We start from the raw sequence: 20,334 nt of genomic DNA, 5'->3' as shown, positions 1-20,334 counted from the left end.
TTGCCGACTTGGGAGAATCACTGAATGGAGAGAAGGGATATCACAGCGGTGACGCTAGCAGGGGTGCAGGAATCGTAGCGTGTCACATTATCACCCTTTCGCCATCCCCTCGACATTAACACAAAATGTTGTAGCCACTGTGTCCTTTGTTATTCTGCATCTCTCACTCCACACACACACACACACACACGCGCACACACACAAAGAAAGATGCATACTCTTGAAAAGGCCATACGCTCTCCCTTGCACGCTTTGATGCCAACTCGTGCTCTCTTTCTCTCCCTCTTACACACACACACACACACACACACACACACACACACACACACACACACACACACACTGTACACTCTATTTGCCAGAAGGTGAATCAGCCCTATTCTTCTGAATCTTCTGAATCCCTCCCATGCTTTTGCAGTGATGAAAACTTCACAATAAGCAAGTATGCATAACTCAACCTTATTTCAGAGAGAGAGAGAGAAAGAGAGAGGGAGAGCTACAATACGCTCTCAACTGCCCATGAATACATAGTATAGTAAATGCCATCACGATCAATTGAGAGCCTTTGCTATGGCAACATAGAGAGATAATGACGTATTGTAGCCTCAGGCAGTTACTGACTCCTTCCCGTTTTTCTTGTCCATGCCTGCGTTTAGGGCTGCAACTAACGATTATTTTCATTGTCGATTAGTCTGTCGGTTGTTTTCTCGATTAATCGCCTATACCTCCGTCATGCCGGCATAGGCGACAGAAGAGGAGCAATGCCAGCCGTTTGGAGATTTTTGGCTGTAAAAAAAAATCTAGGCTCTTGCCCAATGCATGATTGCGCTTGCCGACTGGCCATTGTCAGTCGTTAATAATACTGGGGTTCGACGTCTTCTCAGCGTACTGGAGCCGAGAGGTTCCCAGCCGTCACCACATCACAGAAACCGTGTTTCCAAAGCTGCTTTGTGAAAAAGCACATCAGCAGCCTGTCGGCCATAAACTTCACCACTGATGTTTGGAGTAGCGACGTTAGCCCAATGTCTCTCATCAGCTTAACGGGCATAAACGTGAAAAAAAAGCGATATTTCAATCTGCTCTGTCTGCGTGCGGTTTCTACACAGCGCTGTTTTAACAACCACAGTGCTACTCTGCAATTTTTTTTCACAAACAGGCTGTAACGAAAGCTCTCGGTGTGTAGTCTAACTGTTTTAACTGTTATAGTTTGCCACAAGTCTTTACATTTGGACAAAATCTTGTGAACTGCCGCTGGTGTAAACAAACCATCCTCTCCGCTGGAGCGGTAAATCCACATGGCTACTTAATATGCACGTGAATGAAGTCATCAGGCTTGGCGTTCCTCATTCTTTCTAAACTTCACTCAGTACTTTGATATTAGGAATTTTAGGATGTATTTTTTTTATTGACACTAGCCCGGGGTAATGTCCAGGGCCAGGCACTGAGCTTTGACTAGAAAAAAGGCATGGGACTTTGAAAATACTGCTTTGTTCTAATTGACAACAATATCAGAGATCTGTGTGTCTAAAAACACCCTCGGACCCCAGAGGGATTATTAAGTGCTCATATCAGTACTCGGTATTGGCAAGTACCCAAATATAAGTACTTGTGCTTGTACTTGATCTAAAAAACGGTAAATGCTGTCGGTACATCCCTAACCAAAAGCCAGAGATGACGTCCGAGGACGTCTTATTTTGTCCAGTGAGTGAAGAAACTAGAAAATATTCACATTTAAGAAGCTGGAATCAGAGAACTTTGTCTCAAACCGATTAAACGACTATCAAAATAGTTAGCCATTAATTTAATAGTTGACAACTAGTCAATTAGCATTTGCTCATCCTACCATCTATTTGTCCATGTAACCAGTACACAGTAATTTACTCACATATACTGAAGTAGTATTCTTAGGTCACTTGCTAGTAATAATACTTAGGCGTGAATGCAGGATTTTTACTTGTAATTGCATTATGGTATTGATGCTTTTACTGTAGTAAGGGACGTGAATACTTCTTCCACCGCTGGCAGTACAGTATGACCCCTATAGTGACACATACACACTTACATATTGTACATGCAAAAATGCTAACACACACACACATAACAGCTGGTAATTACAGCAACACTCCAACAATGCTGGGCTAATGGTAATTGCAGGATCAAGCTGCGCCAATGTCTTATTTGTCCTCATTACTCAACGTTCCTCCGTGCTCGCTGTCTCTCTTCCTCCATCTGATTCTGGCTACGAGAGCTAATATGGAGCCTACCGTTCACACATGACACGCAGTATGAATATATGGCAATGGAAAATATATGCAGAGAGAACTTGGCCCAGCAGATATTAGGTACTGTGCCAACCACAAGGGCACAACAACAGCAGGTGCCCACTTGGGATCTGAACTCATTTCCTCTGTGGCACTTCCCCCACTTTCCTTGACTGTGCTGCTTTTTTCACTCTCTTCCTACGTGTGTGTGTGTGTGTGTGTGTGTGTGTGTGTGTGTGTGTGTGTCCATGCAGGTGTCTGTCATGTGTGAACAGTGCCTTCCGCTGCCACTGGTGCAAGTACCGCAACTTGTGTACCCATGACCCCTCCAGCTGTTCCTTCCAGGAGGGACGAGTCAACGCCTCAGAGGTTGGTGGAACACACACGTCCACAAGCGCACACATGCATATAAGCAAGCTTTGCTAGCACATCTTTCTCTCTCTTCCTCTCTCCTGCACTATCCCTCTTTCTCGGTTTCCTTCTGCCTGCATCCTGCTCTGTGTTCCAGCTCTGCGTCGGCCTCGGGGCATGTCTTCAGAAAGACAGCCATCTAAGCTCTTCTATTTCCGAATTGGCGTTTCTCATTCGGGGCTCTTGTTCTTTGCAGTGGCAATTAACACTCTATTATCTCTGGAGTTATTGAGCTTAGCGTGTCTTAACAATGACACAGGATCACTCTGACCTAATCAATCATGTGCGCTAGATACAAAGTGCTTGAATTATGCCTGTCCGTGTATGTTGCTTTCCATGTGTCTCTGGCTCTGCAAATGGATAGTTCTTGGGTATTTGCTTGGCGGGCTGTTATGTGTGTTTTTTATTTTACTTCCATAGACTCATTTGCTTGTACTAAAGGACAACAAAATGTGTTTATTGCTTCTTTGGATGTTAAGTTACAGGACATGTGGAACATCACAGAAGGGATCACTCCTTAAGCCTTTTTAATCGATACATATTTGCAGTGGAACTCGCACACAACTTTATTAATTAAATCAGATGCTTTACTATATGTCACTATTGTAAAGGCCAGCCTCGCTCTGTCTACAAGCACCAACATCATATAGCAATAGTGTTTGAAAGGTACGGGATCAGTATACGACGTCATGTCTAAGATCAGAGACGGCTCAAGATTTATGGAAGTGAAAGGCTAAAGGCCACCAAGACCAAAACTTCAGTGTGTGTTGCTGCTGTGATAGTTTGTCTTGGTGCAAATGTTGCTTTCACATCATTTTGATAACAGAGTTGACCTCAAAATTGCTGCCTTGTATGTTAAGCACTAATTTGAATCATTATCTTCACCAACCGAGCAGTTTCAAAATTCCACTCTTGATAATGAGTTATTCAACGCTCCGACTTCAGCTCAGAGCTCTCCTAGGTCACAGAAGTCACTTTGAAATTCTTTCAATGCATTTCCATTTCAGCTGCCCTCATCACACTTCCTACTCACCTAAACACCCAAAAAAACACCATTTAATTTTTTCATTGGCACTGGCTACTGTATGCTTCCTGTGGAGGAATTTCCAGAAACACCGTGGTCAGGGGACGAGAATAATCTTTATAACTTATCTCTAATAACCAAATCTGTTCGTGTATAATTCTGTTTGTCTCTATGCAGATTCAAGGAGTGTAGACAGCTGTATGATAAGGGAATGTTTTGATTCCGGACTGTCTCCTTTTGGAGGTCGGTGGGCAAGCAACACTATTGCCTACTACCCAGAGAGAGGGAGAGGCTGAACTAGGCTTAAGCATCTATTTTTTACGCGCCTAAAATAACTTTACTTCCCTCAAAAGTTCTGCTAAACGTAACGTAACGCCTCCAGCATGAGTTTAAATACACCTTCAGTAGGACAGGAACTTGAGAGAGTTAGGACGGCCCAATAACACACTGTGGTTAAACTGTTCTGCCTGCTTAATTGTCTCCTCAGTGGAGTGTTCATTAAATGCTCCTGTGTAAGTCATCAAAGTCTCTTCAACATTCTTCACGTGTGTGAAAGGAGTTGTGCTGCTCGTGAGTTTCGCCTTAACACTTCCTGCCCTGTCCTCCAGGACTGTCCACAGCTGGTGCGCTCTGAGGAGATTCTGATCCCAGCGGGGGAGGTGAAGCCTATCACCCTGAAGGCCAGGAACCTGCCCCAGCCTCAGTCTGGCCAGCGAGGCTACGAGTGCATCCTCCACATCCAGGGTGTCAGCCACAGAGTCACCGCCCTCCGCTTCAACAGCTCCAGCGTGCAGTGCCAGAACAGCTCGGTAAGTCGGGGGGGGAGGGACGCCTGCCCACATTGTGCCAGATGAGGTGCAACTGGTGATGCCTGATTTGTTTGCGTGTGCGCGTTACAAGGCTAAGCTAACCTGGCCTGGTATAACAAAGAATCACAGCTACTAAAAGCTAACGTAGCACGTAACATTAACAGGATGGTCTCCTCTCCCTGCGTGATGCATTTAACGTGAGAGTGAGACCTAAACTGGCCTGGATGAGTGTGTACTTTTCTACCTGAGAGGGGTTGTGCTGTGTTAAACTGACTCACCCAGCCACGTCTGAAGATGGTTGCTCTCTCAATGAATCCTTCCCCACCCGCTGCTCGGGCTGGGTTAAATCAGCTTCACACCAACATGCCCACTCATGTGTCATGTGTCATAACAGTTCTGACCCCCACCAAAACCAACCGCATAACTTCCTGAAAGACCAAGACTGATATCGTAACGGTGTGTTTTTTTAATTTTGTTATTTGAGTACACATTGTACATTCTATATGCAGAAAAAATATACCGCACATTGGTAATTATGGTTGGGTTGTATTGCTTTCTGTAGAAGGCGAGTGCCATACCACATTGCCACAGTTTGTGTGTGTGTGTGTGTGTGTGTGTGTGTGTGTGTGTGTGTGTGTGTGTGTGTGTGTGTGTGTGTGTGTGTGTGTGTATGTTATTTAGTTAGCGGAGACACAGTAGATGCAGCCTCGGTAATTACACTGGAGAAGACTGCAGCGTGGCTCAGCCCTGGAGTCAAGCACAAACTGACTTCTGCAGTATATTCCCAGAGGAAGCACACACATACACACTTAACTCTCCACCCTCAGTCTCACTATCTCTCTCGCCCACACACACACACACACACACACACACACAAATACACACACTTGCAAAATGAAAGTCAGGCTGGAATTAAGGGCATATGAGGCAGTTAAGGACAGCATATCCAAAGGCCAGAAGGGAAGCTCAAGCTTCTGCTCAGCTGTCCGATTCCTCGTGGCTTCTCACTTTGTCAGCTCTGATGATGAGATGACGAAACTTGGGGGTAACTTTGGAAGGACATAGTGCTGCATCTACAAGGGCTCGTGGGAATTTAAATTCCCAAACCGCCCATTGAAATCCTCCTCTCTTTTTGTCTCTGTTCTTCCACCTCCCCCCTCCCCCCCATCTCTCTTTCTCGCCATCCTCGGCCTCTAGTATCTGTACGAGGGAATGAAAATCAGTGAGCTGCCTGTGGATTTCTCGGTGGTGTGGAACGGCAACTTCATTATCGATAACCCGGAGAATATCCAAGGTAAGAGCATGAGATGCTGTTGTCAACATGTGCTGGCAAGCAGGATGAAGATGGATAAATCAAACGCCCTTCATTTTTTTCCTAATCTCTCTCTGCATTCAAGTATAGTGTGGGTATATAAAAATAAAAAATGTGTTATTGGAGATAGAAACGAAGAACAGATAGCCTAGCGGGATATTTCACTCACAGCAGACCAGCTGTCTCTTTTCTCTAAATAAAAAAAATACATTCCAAAGAGAACTGTAGGTTTCTCAGTTGTTGTGTGTTCACTGTATATCCGTCTTGCCTCCCGTGTCCCACAGTGCACCTGTACAAGTGTGCAGCCCAGCGGGACAGCTGTGGCACATGTCTGAAGGCAGAGAGGAAGTTCCAGTGCGGCTGGTGCAGTGCAGAGGGAAGGTGTACCCTGCTGCACCACTGCCCTCCCATCAATCCTTACACCACCCGCTGGCTAAACCTGTCCAGTAAGAATGTCAAGTGCACCAACCCACGCATCACTGAGGTCAGTACCCATAATCCTCTGTCTGTCTGTCTGTCCTTCCTGCCCACACACATCCAATCAATGTGCAATAATCAGCTACCACGTCGCTGCATCTCGTTGTAGAGGATCATTGTAGGACTTTACTTGCAATTCAAAAGCTAACAGCTATGACAGGTTGTAACTAGGGGCGGGACAAAAATATTGACACAGTAATATATAGCTGTCTTTTGTGCTATACGAGAATCGATACGCTGCTGCCAAATATCGACATTTTAATAAATAAAATGAGGCATTCTGAATAGATTTCCCTGCTCCCAGCGTCACTACTTCATGGTTCCTCGAGGTGGCGCTCAACACGTGAATGAGGGAAACTTGGACATAAGTTAACCGAAGAGAAAGAGGTTTTCAGCGGGATGGCGGACAGCAGTTTGAGGAAAATAACAGATGCCCCAGGCACAGTTCAAGTCCAAAGCTAGGACCCATAGTTGCTCTGCAATTGTCATTTTAATTCACAGACTGAAAAAGTTGTGCTGCAGAATTGTGTTGGTTTCTAACAGAGGTTCCCTGTGATTCCCACCCCTACTTGTAACAGCTTGATTAGACATTGTCATTGGTGACAGTGGGGATGCTATTACTTAGCTAAAGACTTCCTTTGTATTATTTAAAGCACGTCATAATTACAACAGCAGTAAACCCTAGATTACACTTGATACTGGCATGCTCAATTTTGTGAAACAGCTATACAAAATGTCTTGTTAAGAGATGGGTAAGACTCTTTTGACAATGAAACGTCTGATTTGCTTTGAGAGGTTTTGAACAGCTATGCCACTGTGCTCTGTTTTCCTCTGGACCCAGGAAGAATGGGAATACGCCTTGAAGAAGCTTCTCAGAGTGCTGTGTTCAACTAATGCCTGCAGATGTGTCAATGTACGGTGTCGGGTGTCTTCCTGTCTCGTCGTCTTGTATGTCTTTTTCTGAGAGCATTTGTTGTTTGTTTTTGATCAAGAGCACAAACAGCATATGCTCCACTTTGTTTATGTGTATGATTGTGTATTTGCCTGTATGGCTGTATGGGTTATGCTCACAGATGCACATTCATGTGAGAGTTCTTTTCACCTTCAGGGTTTACCCAGGGGCTCTGAGACACACACACACGCCACACACACACACACACACACACACACACACACACACACACACGCACGCACACACACACAGGGCCAGAGATATTCAGCCTTACAGGTCTGTCTCTTTGACATCTGCCTTCTCTTTGTGCAGTATGCGCAGATGCCTCCTCATATATTTTAATGTATTTTGTCTTCTCACAAGGTTATTCCAGCTCTTTGAAAGTAACTTTGGCACCAAAGTTAAAAAGGGAACCATATAAAAGAACCACACAAACAAAAGAAACACAAAACTACTTACTAAGTAAGTAGCTATTCCTATTGTAGCTATCTAACAGTTATATCTTACTTATGTTACTGTTCATAAAGACAACAAGGGGTTGTATGTGTGGTTCTCTGTTTGTTTTTCCTCGCACTCGCTGAGTCTTCTCAGACATTGCAACCAACCAAGCCCATGTTTGGATGCCCCTCCACCTCAGCAATGTCAGGGCCATGACCTGGAAGCGCTTATTTGTTTTCCCATAAGTAGGCCTTTGCTTGCTCTGGCCAAATTCTCATCCCCGTTGGTGGGTTTGCTGTCAGAAGGGACATACTATTTAATTAGGCCTGGTAATGCACCAGTGCATTGTGGTTAACCCAGCAGACCCCTCTACCTCCACATTGATTCATTTGGCCTCTCATTCCTCTGCCGCATATTCACATCTAACTCCAGCCGATTAAAAAGTGAAGTTAACCACTTGGTTAATTGATTTGCTATACTGTATGCAGATAAGACAGAAAAAGAAGAAAGCCATCCCAACTATCACTCTCCCTGTTTCTATCTGTCTGTATTCCTCTCTCTCTCTCTCTCTCTCTCTCTCTGGATCTTCTTCCCTCCCAGTGTGTGTCTCTGTGAATCACTATCTCCGACTCATCCTGGCGAATTACATTATGCTCTCGTGTAACTCCATTATTCTTTGAGTCTGTCATTCTGTGGCACATGCTCATTGCCATTCAGTGGGACATACCTCATCCCCCTCTGTGTTTTCATCAGTGTTATGATCACAGTATATGATTACCAAGGCCCAGAACTTAATCGGTTACTCTGCAAGCATTAAAAGCGGGGAAAAAATGGACGATTTACCCGATATTCAGAAAAAGCTTTAAACTTTTAACACTGGGAGGGAGAGTATGTGATGGTGCCGGTGTGGAAAATTGCAAAGCAGAAGTATGAAATGAACAATATGAGGAAGAGTACTGTCAAACATCAAGCAGCTATAGGTACGGTATACGTTAAATTATTGGATCCTTCTGTTATTCAGTAGTTTATCGATGATTACTCCTGGCCTGTTTTAGCTGACAAGATACCAGCTTGAGATATTTCCAGAAGAGCTATCTGGAATATCAACAGAGAACATCAGGTTCATGTGTGGGTTTTTGTCAGAATAAGGTCTTACAGACTTGCTTGTGGTCAATAGTCAGGCAGAAATCCATCATATAATGAAGGCAAAGACAAACCATTTGTCCATCTACAGCAGCTGCAAGGCGTTATATTCTGAGCTTCCGAGATGGCGCCTTGAGTGGAAAAAACATATTGCCAAAGTGCTTTCCAATACATACAGAGTGTATGCCAAGGATCGATGCAACAAGTTTAAGTTCGCGGGGGAGCTGTCGTTAGGCATTCTGAGAAAAGAGGGTATTCCAAAAAAGTTATTTAAACAGAAATATAGTAAAGTAATGCCTGACTGACTCGTGATAAATCACAGATTCAGAGTGTTGCAGGGTGAGTCTTTACCTTTACGTTCAGGAGATGGATAAAGTTACAATTGTGAATGAGCAAAGGAGAGCAAGGAGAGTTTGAAGGGTTTGAGTATGGTGAAGAGAGGCAACAGAGAACAAAGGACGGAGCAGGGGAACTGAACCGAGGAAAGGTGGCAAGAACGATGGGGGGAGGGGGAAATAGAGCCCCTGTGGGCTGTCTGAACTCATGTCTGTTTACAACTGTAGGTGGCAAAACCAACTCCGCATTAATTTAGACGATGCGCATGAGCGCATACTTCACACAGACACGCCGGTATTCCTCCAGGTTACTGCCGATAAAGGCGGCGTTCGTTTCTGCCCCGCCCCCCCCTTTCGTCTCTCGGTGATTACAGTTTCTTTAACAAGCAGACATCCCCTGGTGGGCTGAATTTATTAAATAATTTGGTTTTTAATGTATGCACCAAAGCCCCCATCATGAGCTGATTTGTATACATACTAGCACATTAGTAGATGTGCCTACCACAAGATAGGCCTTGTGAATAATTAATGTTTCTATTAAGTGCCATGGTGCCTCCCACCCTGGGCCATTAATATTGAAGAGATGTAAGCCCCTGCTAACAGCAAAGGGAACGACATCAATTGAAGCTGGGAGTTGGATGGGCATATGAAAGGCATCTCCTCAATAGGCTTTGGCCATGGCTTCTGTACGAGTTTACAGTGTAGCAAAGATGCTTCCCTGCGTCCTAGTGACAGCGAATATAAACATATCGCTGTTGCCTTAGGATAGAAAAAAATTTCTGAATTCCTCTCTTTCTTTCTCCCTCACAGGGTCTATGCAAGCTTATTGTTGATATTTGGCCACCAGAGGGATTGTGGGCCTGTCAGTCAGTATCATAGTACAACTGAACTCTCCTCACCGCTGTAACCCTAAGAGAGTTGCTGTACTGCGTGCTACCCTTCATTAAACCAGTCAGTAGGAGGAAAAACATGTTGGACAGTAAAGTGAGTCTTTAGCCAGACAACATGTAGTATAATGCTAGCACACATCTACACAAGATAAGTAAAAGTAGTCGGTTTAAACACACAGCATCAGTATACTCACTGAGGAAAGCTCCGTCATCCACAAATACACCTGTTATCCCATCATTCTGTCTCTTCTTTTCTCCTCTTTACGCACTAAAAACTCCTTTTCATCACGCTCCGTATCTCTTGGCTGACTACAAGACATTTAAGGCCCCATAAAGTATTTAGGATGTAGTTTGTTAGGGAACAAGTGATCAGTGGGGTTTTATCATGCCCGTTAAATGCTACTCACAATTAAATGTGACATGCTCGGAATTAGCCTGAGCAGAGTCCAAAGACAAAGAGATTAGCTGCAAGCTCCTTTTTAAATTCTATCAAGGGCTAATTCATTTAGAACAGAATGGAATCCACATCGTAGAGCTTCAAGGATTCAGTTGTAATAAATGTTTATATTGAAGGTTGGTCATAAAAAAAAATATACAGTAAAAATGCTGAAATTGTACATTTTAATACAATAAAACATTATTAGCTCCGAGTTGTCCTGTGCCATTCGGCTCGGTCAGCTACTGTTGTTACAGTGACACGCCAGGCTTGCATAGCCCAAAGGTGTATTGCTCTCTGCTGTATGTATTGAGTTTAGCCTTTGCTGCATCAGAACATCTTTCCCCACCATTACTTCAGCTGAATAAGTCAACACCATACTGACAGACATCCCCAGGCTGCTCACATCGAAAGGCCATTTCTCTCTGTCTCCGCAGTTTTTTCCATTTTCTCAAACTAGTAGATTATCTCCTCAAAGGAGACACGTTATTATGCCCTGCTTCACAATTTAGGTCATCATACCCCTCTTTAGTCTTTCTATGGTTGATGCCAAAACCCTGCAGAATGTCTAAGGAAGTAGTGGCGGGAAGTGGCCAATGCTCTGATCCCCTTAAGCTGGAAAAAATAGATTATGCTACAAAAAGCGCAAGAGTGGGAGCGGGATAGTGCGATGTGCAAGCTGACTGGCTGTTTGTTAGGAATTACCCTCTATTGACAGTGTGACTATGCCAGGCGGGCAGCAGCACTGCTCCTAAAAGGATTACACAGGGAGCATGGCATGGCAGCACTGGGTGGGAATAAGGGGGAGTAAAAGGGCAGCAGGGTGTGCATGCATGTCCAATGAGGCTTCCTCTTCCTCTTCCCTCTAAAAAGTCTGTATGTTAAGACAAACGAGCACCGTTGACGGTGCTTAGAGGGGGAGGATGTGTCAACTAGCCTGAGGAAGACAGCGTGATGAGAGACAGAAAGCAACAGAAAGAACAGAGAAGAGGCTGTTGAAATATAAAGACAAACTCCACCCTTCTAAAGATTATCTTCAGTACATGACTGCACTGAGCTTCATCTGTTCTAAAAAAGGTCATTAGGATCTGGTTTACCACAGCCTCATGTACAAGGAGGCTCCTTTTTTTAAGATTTAGTTCCTTTGTTTGTGTAAGAAATACAGACGACACGGAGACAAAGAGCAGCACTTCTCTCACTCCTCCCAGCCCGGAGACATCGGTGGCAGCGTGAGTCTTTAAAGTGGCGGTGGTTTTTCTACGATCCGCTGATGAATCAAGACTCCGACTGTCTGCCAATGGGGAGCTCAGTCAGATGGGTTTCATGCATGGATTAGACTGTCTTCCTGTGCTTGGTCCACCGTGGGAAGGGCTCCATTTCAGCCCCAAGGGTAGAAGGAGGAGGTCTCCCAAGCTTTTAGCATGCCCATCTGTGATACAGCACTGCTGTCCTGTCACCATCCCTGGCTCACCTGTCAGCCATCACGGCTGATAGGACTGAACAGAGTGGCATCCACATTCCCTCTGCTGCTCATCCCATTTTCTCTGCCCTCTTCTTTCTTCCAGTCTCTTTTCTCTACTCTCAAATTTTTGCTTCTCTCTCTCTCTCTCTCTCTCTCTCTCACACACACACAGTCTCCTATGCCCTTGTTCCTCTCGCTCTCTCTCTCTGTCTCCTAAGCCCTCGCTCCCCTCCCTCTCTCTCTCTCTGTCTCCTATGCCCTCTCTCCCCTCCCTCATTCTCTCTCCCTCTCTGTCTTTCTGTCTCCTAATCCCTCTCTCCCCTCCCTCTCTCTCTCTCTCAGTCTCCTATGCTCCCTCTCCCCTCCCTCTCTCTCTTCTCTCTCAGGCCCCTACATTGCTTATGTAACCATCACTAAGTCTACTCGAATAGCTGCTGCCATCTCCTGACATGGATATATTTAGCCATTATGTCCCCCCCTCCTCCCCAATACCCTGCATGCCCAAGCAGTGCTAAAAGATTCATGTATTCAGACCCCTCAGGCGGTGCAGTGACACACTTACTTTACATCCAGAGCAATTAATGTCCACTGAATCTAGATTACAAAGCCGCCGTCCCAAAGGGAAGCCGCAATGCCCTAGTGGGTGTTGGGTGGGGGGTGGGGGGGGGTGTACAACAGCACTCCAAGGGTCGCCGTCACGTGGCGCTTTGCGGCTCAGTAAGCGGCCCAACTGACTCTTGGTTTTTTGTCTTTCTGCTTGCATGGCCAGTAATAGCATATTGATTGTTTACATAGCACTCGCAGCTCCACACAGCAAAGGGACCGTCATCTCCTCCCCACTGCCCTCCTCTTTCTTAGTCTCCTTTATCTCTACTTTTACTTCTCTGTCCACCAAAACACTATTGTCCACTCTCTTGGATTTTCTTTATCTCCTTCCTCTTTTTTTCTCTCGCTCCCTACTCATACTCATTTTTTTTTTTTTTTTTTTCCTCCTCCTCCTCCTTCTCCCCTCTTGTTTAGAGGGCTGGATGATGGCCAGGTCGGAGCCTCAACAGGGCTCTGCAGCACAGAAGGCTGTCTGCCACCCTGTGCCAAGGGCATGCTGGGCAGCCATATTGTCTTTTATGAGTAGGTGATCTGAACTAAGCATTAATATGGCCCCGTGTTAGATTTATCATCCATGCGACAAAATAATAGATTCTGAGCAGGCGCCTAACCAGAATGTTAACAATCCATCACATTTTTTTAAGGTGTGATTTTATCGGATTTACCATTTTATATATATATATTCTAAAGCAGGGGCCTTCGATGTTTTTTAAGCCGAAGAGGACCCCTTAGCTGAAAGAGTGATGGAGCACGGACCCCCTTGTGTTTAAAATTGGATGAAAATGGATGGGTGGATAATCATATATATTGTACACATCATGTTTTAATGTTAAACATTCATACATGTGGAAGGCTATAGTGGTTACTTTACCTGTAGGCTGTCATCAATATTGTGTTATTTTTCAGGAATATGCCGATACATCTTTGCTAATAATGTGCTGGATTCATGTTCATTGATATTATCAGCCATATTTGAAATTCTTTTATTAAAGATACATATTAAACAATAAGTTGGCGCCCCCACCTGTAGTAACTCTGAGCACCCCATGTTGAAGATCTCTGTTCTAAAGGAAAGAGTTGTTACAGAAAAAGTAGTTTAAAAGTGTGTGTGTGTGTGTGTGTGTGTGTGTGTGTGTGTGTGTGTGTGTGTGTGTGTGTGTGTGTCTGTGTGTCTGATGCCATATTTAGACAGGAAGAGCTACAAGACGCGTGCCATTAGCTACTGTTGTGATTAGAGCATGCTCTCGGCACAATGACTCACGGCATGTTGTTCTGTGGATGCAGACATGGGGAGTGCACTTAATTGCTTTTACAGCCACCTGGACCGTAAGAGCATATTTAGCCTTGAGCATCCGTGGAAACCTGGGCCCATTTACGATTTCAAGATGGGTCCAGAAATGAAGGGAAAACATCTTTCCATTTTTCACCAAAAGCATCCTCAAACCTTTCTCGCTGACTTTGGCTTTTTTTACCGTATTCCCTGTAGGTGACTCCAGTGGCCGGACCTCCGGAGGGAGGCACACGGGTGACCATCCATGGCATGAACCTTGGTCTGGCCTTCTCGGACATGGTTGAAAACGTGGAGGTGGCAGGGGTGAGGTGTACCCCTGTAGAGGAAGGCTACATCATCGCTGAACAGTAAGTCACACGAACGAGACGAGCACAAGCACGTTATTTTAAAACTTAGTCACATGCTGATTGAAAACTACACACAATGCAACTAATGCTGATTTTTTTTTTTAAGACTTCTTTTAAGTTAACTGAAAGCCATATATATTGGTAACAATGCAGCATGGACATTTTTAAACAAGTATTAACCCTTTAAACTCTGCAATAGAAATGGTCTGCCGGTTCCTGCATTGGTATTTTTGCTTATTGTGATGTAATTTCCTTGGAGTATCTTCAAATGCTTGATATCCCTAAAATCAGTACAACCTAAGCTTAAAGGTTATGGAAGTCACTAAACCACAATAACTAAAAAAAGCATTGAAATTACATTACAACATTTTGATACAAAAGATTCCTAAATGTAGAAACATGAACAAAATATTTCTTAACTCTCCAGAAGTTATTAGAACTCTGTAAATTTTTTTTGTTTTTGAGTGTAAAGGTGTCTCGTGGTTTTGGACCGGACATCACGTACTGTGATAAGCGCATCGTGAGCGCCTAACATAATGACGTGAAAGACAGAAGCCTTAGCTTTCTGCTGCTGCAAAAGAATGCTGTTATGTTTTTTTATTATTTTAGGTTGATTAAACAGCATCATGGAAACAACGATCCCCCGATACAGAGCTATAAGATAACAAACATACATTAAATCAGCCATTAACACTCAGACTGGGGTTTGGATATGTTATGTATGGAGTGTAAAAGCTAACAAACTCTGGTAAATATGTGTGTTTTTTTAATGAAAAGCTGTTTCCTCTGCTTCATCTCTGCTTTAATGAAGTCTGGAGCAGGTCCAGAAAGTCTTGGCCCTGACATTGCTGTTCTCCCCCTGCAGCACACTAGCCCAGTTCTCTCTCTCTCTCTCTCTCTCTCTCTCTCTCTCTCTCTCTCTCTCTCTCTCTCTCTGTAGTGCATGTAGTCCGCAACAATCCCACAACAGCTGTGTGTGTTTACTTGTGTTTACCTCTCTAATTGTCCCATGCTGCGCATACATCACGTTAAAGCCTGTCCCGTTCACCCTGAACTAATGAAACGTTGCCCATGCTTCACAACTTGCCCATCTCCCCCTTAGCTAGACACACAGATGTGTGTAGAGTAAGAAACCCAGTGCCTTATGGTTGTTTAACCTCCCCAGGAGATGTAGACCTTGCAAGGGAAAGGCAAGGACACACACACACACACACACACACACACACACACACACACACACACACACACACACGCACACACGCTGTGCGGATGCTTCACCCTAAACCATTTGGATTAGGTCTGATTCGGTATTGAGTCATTAGTGAAGTAAATGCAATTCTTTATGAAAAATCTAATCGTATTTTAGTGTTTGATGGATAGCTAGCACAGAAAATACTCATTATGCAGCTACTATAGGTTAAATAATTACACCGTGCAAACTCAAATATATATAAAGATATATGTGTAGTACAACATGGCCTCTGTGAACTCATTATTCGGTACCACAGACATCACATATTCCTATTAAAATGTTGAAGTAATATTTTTGAAAGATGCTCCGAAATAATCAACCTAGTTGATTTCAGTTAGGATGAATGTCTCCTTTTTCCACGGACTCGGAGTCAGTTGGAATACAGTGTAAAGTTTTAAATGTATCGCTGCGCACTGATGCACAGCTGGCACCCATACACTTGCGTACCCGCGTAAGCTCTCACACACACACACACACACACACAAAAGCTATCACAGACATGGCTCTCAGAGGAGCCTTTAACCCTAATTCTTTCTTTGGCCTACTTCTGCCCTCAGAAAGAGAACAGCTTAACACTGCACCATTGCTGTAACTTACACACTTTCAGTATTATGGTGCTGTTACATTACACATGTCACACACATACATGTGCTTGTATAGTTGCTATTTAACTTACTGGTGAACTTGATAATTAAATTGGGATTTTTTCCAGGTTTGGTGGTATTTGAAAAAGAAGTGTGGGTGACTTACAGTATGTCTGTGGTTCCTAGCTCTTTACTGGGCAGTTGTAATTAAAATTCACTATGTGCCACTTGGCTTTAGGGGACAATTTGTCAGCAGTGCACTGATCTGACAGCGCTTTAATCCAATTGGGGACAAGCTAGGGAATTCATTTAAATGGCATGTAAAAAAAAAAAAAAAAAAAAGACTGAGCGAAATTAAAAAACTAACCTATAACCCCTTTAGTCTAACTTGGATGGAGTTTGAGTCTTTGTAATAATATTCTGAGCTGGACTTTTATTCAGAGACTTTCAGTGTCATGTTGGCTGTAGGTTCATTATATGCATGTCCTTATCTGACCGTTGCCGATTGTTTTGACTCTTAATTCGGTCCCCAGGATGGCCTGCACTGGACAAAAAAAAGGGGGAAAAAGCATACATATTTATGTGTCTTTTATGTCGCTACTTCAGAAGAGTGTATGAAAGCCACTCCTGCTTTGAAGAAAAAGTCTCAACTTTTGTGTTTTCCAGCTGTCAGAAAGTAAATTTTTCTGAGAGCTGATGCTACTCTGCTGTATTTTTTATAGCAGCCATATTGAGTCCTCATTAGTAGGAATTCAGTTTAAAAGTAACCCTGGGCTTATACTGAATGAGCAGGCTTCTTGGTGGACACGATAAGATTTGCAGTTTTGAAAAGCCAAACCTATTCCCATAATAAATACGCCGTAACACAAAGGACCGGTATAGTAGGCCTTCAGATGGGGAAACGAGTGAGTCTCTGTTTCTCCGAGGCATTGTGAGAAGAAAATATCACTTCTGTCGGTGAGTAAATCCTCCTTTAGCCACTCTCGTCCGCATACTTCATCCGACAAAGCTCTCCGAGTCATTTGTTGTAATTCATATGATCAGCGCCGGAGAAACAACACGTCTGCTGTTCTTCTGCCCCTGCCATCTGCCTGCGCCACATATTCTATAATCTCTTTGCGCACTGTGATTGCGTCTAGTTCTTTACTACTCCCTGGCACCGCTGATCAATAGATGTCCTCATTTTATTATGTAATTTGATCTAGTCACCTGCAGCGCCGGTATTGATCCCCGCTGCCTGATTTACATTAGACGTGCCACGCTGGCAGAGCACCAGCGCTGTCGGGGGGCCAGGTTGTTGGTGGGAAATTGTCTTCGCTCAGTGCTGGGTGTATTGGAGTGCCAAGGTAGGAGGAGCACTGGTTTCATTTAAAGACTGTCATCTAAGGGGGCGGGGGGGTCCTGGTCGATGTCTGGATGTGTCCCGTAATGAAATGAGTGAGACAACAAAAGAAGATTGGAAGATAAATCGATATCAAGCTGAGAAGTGTTTTGATTACTTTCTCTCAACTTCGCTGAAGCATTTAAACATATAACTTTAATTTTTTCCAAAAAGAAAGATTGAGTTCTCCCCACAGTCTAGCGGAAATCTTACAAATAGCTTGTGTTTTTTGTTATTGCTTTTCATTGTTATTATCTACAGTGACTTTAATGAATTATTGTGTGTCTTTTGTAGGATTGTATGTGAGATGGATGCAGCTCCTGCCGACAGTAGACCAGGTCCGGTCCAGCTGTGCGTTGCAGAGTGCAGACCAGAGCTCAGGGCTCGCTCCTCGCAACTCTACAACTTTGTGGTATGACTGCCATTACACGTTGCTCTGTATCCTCATGTAATATAACGTGCATTACTAAAGTGTGCTGTAGTCCCAATGAGACAAACTGCAAGAGCCGCATTAAAGTGATGCAAAACATAAAATGAATTCAATTAAAAGTGATTTGCACCTTCTTGCAAAGTAATTGTTTATGTGCCACAGGCAAATAACGATCTGTGAGTAATTAAGCAGCTCTGTGTACAGTATGCTTACTTGTTATTTGGGAAATAACATTCCTCCATAAACAGCACCTGGTTTTCAGTAATGATCTCTGCAGCTCTCTGGCTGTATATGCTGTTTGCCTTTATTGAGATAGGATCATGAAGCTTAATTAATACACATATATATATATATATATATATATATATATATATATATATATATATATATATATATATATATATATATATATAAGAGAGAGAGGGGAAAAAAAGGCAAATGAAGAATCAACTTGCTAAAATGAAAAGCAGCACTGCACCCGGCAGGTAAACATTATCTCCTCGCCATTCTCGTTGCACATTCACGCACACATTTCCCCGTCTCTGTCGTTTGCTGTCTGCTCAGCCTGCAGCGAACAGATAATCTACTTTTCCATTTGCGCTCTCTCACACCTTCACAATTAGCACTCCCTTAACAATTAACAGTCAGTCGGTAATTACTACTGTTGTTTTCAGGGTACCTGCTTTAGCCTGCATCCTGGAAGTCACAAGTCAGTCTGCTGACAGTTTTGATGATCTCGGCTCTGTAGTAAATGCTCGGCTGCTTTTTCTCGCCGATGTTACAGCTGCTACAGCAGTGGAATTCCTCGAAGAATACTGATCAGAGACTAGAATTGCCACCACTTGCAATTTACTCTTATTGCAGGCCACCTTAAAAAAAAAAACCTTCACAGAAGCGTTCTTCAATTTTCACTATAAGACACATCTCTTTCAGCCAGCAATACTTTAACACTTGGCAAAAGGGCAGCGTAAATGACACTTGAGTGCATTTAGTTGTTTTTAAATTGTTTTATGTTTGTGCACACAGAGGCGTGTGTGCTTGTCTGTGTACTTGTGTGTGCCTGAGTATGCGCGTGTGTTTCACAGAACGACGGGCTGTCTGCTTGGATATTTCTCCATTTGTCTGTGTGAAGGCGGGCTAGCTGCCTGCAGCTGTAAACACTAGTTATTTTCAGACTGTCTTTAAAAAGCTTCACTCAGACACACACACACACACACACACACACACACACAAACACACACACAGGAGGAGGATCTCTCAGGGAATCTAAGAGCTCCTGGTTTTATCCTCTTTTCTCCCACCAGTGTTGCACTCTACTGCCATCGGCCTTGCAATATGAATAACTGTAATTTGCTGGGGATCTGTGATACTACGTGAAGGTTTCAAGAGGTACCACAGAGCAGGGAAGGAGCAGAATGAAAGAACAAAGCAAAGGACCAAAAGGCAGACTAAAAGATGCAGAACTGTTAACTGTGCAGCATGCCCTTTTTTACCTGAGAAAATAGCCATCTTTTCGTCTGCCTTTTGGTCCTTTCCTTTGTTGTGCTCTCACAGCCCCTCTTAACCTCTCTTTCTCTGCATCTCTCTGTTGTGTAGACTCCCACAGTCACAGGTCTGTCCCCGAGCAGAGGTCCAGAGTCTGGGGGCACCAAAGTAACCATAATGGGAGAAAACCTTGGCGCCGGCAGCAGTGTCAACGTTCAGTTTGGAAACCAGACATGCGAGTACTTTGGGTGAGACTTTCCTCTTGCACACATTCAAACCATAAAAGGGCTATTAGTAGCCCATAAAGTTTAATTTGCTAAAACAGCCTTCATGATCAGGCTTTTGTTTAACACAGACTATTCATGGAGAAAGGCTTTTTTATCGTACTTGCACATTAAGGTGAGGTGGAAACTAATTGAGTAATGTGCAAATGAAAGACACAAATTTTAATTTCACAGTTAACAGTTCCATCATTACAGTATACTGTGGATTTTAGGAGGTGAAACTGATCCACTCACTGTGAATGTTAAGTTGTCCCCAACATTAAGTGATTTAAACGTGACATGTTGTAAAAAGTGATATTTCCTTGTCTTTTTTTTCAGGTTGAGGCGCCACATAAATACTGTAAAAGTATCGAAAACGTAGATAAATGCGTGCAGCCCGTATTCAGAAACTGTGCCTTCGTACGGTTGTGATGTCACAACTATACTGTATATAGGCAGAAAGTGCCGCTACACTGCCATTACAGTCATTCCCCGGCTGCAATGAGGGTGCAGAGACATAGATGCGAAAGAACCGGAAACACCGAGCATTTAGATCAGACTGGGCTCTTTGTTCCAACTATTTCTATTTCATTTTCAGAACAAATGACATACATAATACAGGCCGCGGTGAACGAAGCACAGGAGAAACCGCATGTAAAACACCTACAACGTTTGATGAAAATGTTAGTTATATAGCATGCTGTGAGAAAATGAAGAAGAATCAAAAATATTCCCAAGATAATGT

At 43.6% G+C, this 20,334-nt stretch overlaps 1 protein-coding gene across 1 annotated transcript in view; it reads left to right on the top strand.

The window, feature by feature from the left end:
* plxna2 (plexin A2) overlaps positions 1–20,334 on the top strand; it is a 212,695-nt gene that overhangs the window by 133,632 nt on the left and 58,729 nt on the right. The window contains exons 10-16 of the mRNA XM_028582483.1: positions 2,516–2,630; positions 4,305–4,505; positions 5,703–5,799; positions 6,102–6,301; positions 14,043–14,194; positions 17,706–17,823; positions 19,438–19,574. Coding sequence (XP_028438284.1) covers positions 2,516–2,630; positions 4,305–4,505; positions 5,703–5,799; positions 6,102–6,301; positions 14,043–14,194; positions 17,706–17,823; positions 19,438–19,574 — 1,020 coding nt within the window. The remainder of the gene's footprint in view (positions 1–2,515; positions 2,631–4,304; positions 4,506–5,702; positions 5,800–6,101; positions 6,302–14,042; positions 14,195–17,705; positions 17,824–19,437; positions 19,575–20,334) is intronic.

Source organism: Perca flavescens, chromosome 7 (genome assembly GCF_004354835.1).
Source record: "Perca flavescens isolate YP-PL-M2 chromosome 7, PFLA_1.0, whole genome shotgun sequence".
NCBI classification, from domain to species: Eukaryota; Metazoa; Chordata; class Actinopteri; order Perciformes; family Percidae; genus Perca; species Perca flavescens.
This window is presented reverse-complemented; position numbering and strand designations above follow the sequence as displayed.